Source organism: Tetrahymena thermophila (assembly GCF_000189635.1).
Source record: "Tetrahymena thermophila SB210 genomic scaffold scf_8254484, whole genome shotgun sequence".
Taxonomy (NCBI): domain Eukaryota; phylum Ciliophora; class Oligohymenophorea; order Hymenostomatida; family Tetrahymenidae; genus Tetrahymena; species Tetrahymena thermophila.
The window spans coordinates 92,126-94,841 of NW_002476259.1; the positions used below are offsets into that span (position 1 = coordinate 92,126).

Sequence of the window (2,716 nt, forward strand, 5' to 3'; positions counted from 1 at the left end):
AAGGTCAAGTTCCAAATTTGAGAGATTAATGCAATTTGCTAAACCAAAACCTAAGCCTGATGCACCTTCATCACCAATTTAATTGCTACTTTTTAAATATTGAAGAAAAAATTTATAATTAAATAGTTAATAAAAAGGAAAAAATGAAGAAGAAAAAAATAAGATTAATTAATAATAAAAAAAAGTCGAAAATAAAATGATGAGTTAAATTAACAAAGAAAGAAGAAGAAAAAGCAAGCAAACACAATAAAAACTAAATAAAAAAGAGCTTTATTGTTTTAAATTTGTTTTTATAATTAAAAATATAACAATCCAAAACAAATAAACTGTTTTTACTAAAGTCTAAGTGTCAAATTTGAAAGATTGATGCAATTTGCTAAACCGGAACCTAAGCCGATGCACCTTTATCACCAACTTAAAAACTTTCAATATTGATTTTACGTTTTATTTTTATCAAATTTTTAGGTTTTTAGAAAAAAAGGAAACTGGGTGTATGCAAAATAATAATTTTTTATTAATAATTACGAAAATGAAAATGCCTTTACAAATTATAAATACAAAATATAAAATAAATAAAATTAACATTTTATAAAATTCAAAATAATCATATGAAATAGTAATAATTACTAAAATACCTTAAAAATAAATTTATAAATTTGTAATTATAATAAAAATTAATTTTAAGATGTATTCTGAGTGCATTTATATGTGCGAGTATTTCTATTCTATTCTTCTATCACCAACTTAATTTTCACTTTTTAAATATTGAAGAAAAAATATATCATTAAATAGTTAATTAAAAAGAAAAAACGAAAAAAAAAACATATGAAATAATAAGATTAATTAATAATAAAATCAATAGTCGAAAATAAAATGATGAGCTAAATTAACAAAGAAAAAATAAGAAAAAGAAAGCAAGCGAAATAAAAAGAAAAAGAAAAAAGAGCTTTATTGTTTTAAATTAGTTTTATAGTTAAAAATATTTCAATCCAAAACAAGTAAACTGTTTTTACTAAAGATCAAGTTCCAAATTTGAGAGATTAATGCAATTTGCTAAACCAAAACCTAAGCCTGATGCACCTATTGAACCAATTTAATTGTTACTTTTTAAATATTGAAGAAATAATAATTAAATAGTTAATAAAATGAAAAAATGAAAAAAAAATGAAATAATAAGATTAATTAATAATAAAAAAGGAAAAGTCGAAAATAATATGATGAGTTAAATTAACAATGAAAGAATAAAAAAAAGCAAGCACAATAAAAAGCAAAAGAAAAAAGAGCTTTTTTGTTTTAAATTAGCTTTTATAATTAAAAATATAACAATCCAAAAAAAATAATCTATTTTTACTTAAGGCTAAGTGTTAAATTTGAGAGATTAGTGCAATTTGCTAAACCAGAACCTAAGCCTGATGCATCTTCATCACCAATTTAATTGTTACTTTTTAAATATTGAAGAAAAAATTTATAATAAAATAATTAATAAAAATGAAAAAACGATAAAAAAATATGAAAAGTTTAGATTTAATAATAATAAAAACAAAAGTTGAAAATAAAATGATGAATTAAATTAACAAAGAAAGTAGAAGAAAAATCAAGCAAGCACTATAAAAGAGAAATAAAAAAAAAGAGCTTTATTGTTTTAAATTATTTTTTATAATTAAAAATTAAACAATCCAAAACAAATAAACTATTTTTACTAAAGTCTAAGTGTCAAATTTGAGAGATTATTGCAATTTGTAAAATCATAACCTAAGCGTGATGCACCTATTGAACCAATTTAATTGTTGCTTTTTAAATATTGAAGAAATAATATATAATTAAATAGTTAATTAAAAAGAAAAAATGAAAGTAAAAAAAATAATAATAATAAGATTAATTAACAATAAAAGCAAAAATTGAAAATAAAATGATCAGTGTATTAAATTAACAAAGAAAGAATAAAAAAAGCAAGCACAGTAAAAAGCAAATAAAAAAAGAGCTTTATTGTTTTAAATTTGCTTTAATAACTAAAAATATCACAATCATAAACAGATAAACTGTTTTTACTAAAGGCAAAGTGTGAAATTTGAGAGATTAATGCAATTTGCTAAAACAGAACCTATGCCTGATGCGCCTATTGTACCAATTTTATTTTAACTTTTTAAATATTGGAGAAAAAAATTTAATTAAAAAGAAAAAACGAAAAAAAAAATATTAAATAATAAGATGAATTAATAATAAACTCAATATTCGAAAATAAAATGACGAATAAAATTAGTAAAGAAAGAAGAAGAAAAAAGCAAGCAAGCATAATAAAAAGCAAAAGAAAAAACAGTTTTGTTCTTTTAAATTAGCTTTTATAATTAAAAATATCACAATCCAAAATAAATAAACTGCTTTTACCTAAAGTCAAGTTCCAAATTTGAGAGATTAATGCAATTTGCTAAAGCAGAACCTAAGACTGATGCACCTTCATCACCAATTTAATTGCTACTTTTTAAATATTGAAGAAAAAATTTATAATTAAATAGTTAATAAAAAGGAAAAAAGGAAAAAAATATATGAAATAATAAGACTAATTAATAATAAAATGAAAAGTCGAAAATAATATGATGAGTTAAATTAGCAAATAAAGAGGAAAAAAAACTCAAGCAAGCAAAAGAAAAAAGAGTTTTATTGTTTTTAATTAGCTTTTATAATTAAAAATATCACAAATCAAAACAAATAAACTGTT

General features: G+C 20.2%; 1 protein-coding gene across 1 annotated transcript in view; it reads right to left on the reverse strand. All coding sequences in view use genetic code 6, as the record gives it.

Annotated features, from left to right (window-relative positions):
* Positions 1-2,472, reverse strand: part of TTHERM_001117360 (kinase domain protein) — a gene marked incomplete at both ends in the record, with an annotated part of 7,228 nt that extends 4,756 nt beyond the window's left edge. The window contains 5 exons of the mRNA XM_012799296.1: positions 1,014-1,103; positions 1,352-1,441; positions 1,701-1,790; positions 2,050-2,139; positions 2,386-2,472. Coding sequence (XP_012654750.1) covers positions 1,014-1,103; positions 1,352-1,441; positions 1,701-1,790; positions 2,050-2,139; positions 2,386-2,472 — 447 coding nt within the window. The remainder of the gene's footprint in view (positions 1-1,013; positions 1,104-1,351; positions 1,442-1,700; positions 1,791-2,049; positions 2,140-2,385) is intronic.
* Between the last annotated feature and the right edge of the window lie 244 nt (positions 2,473-2,716).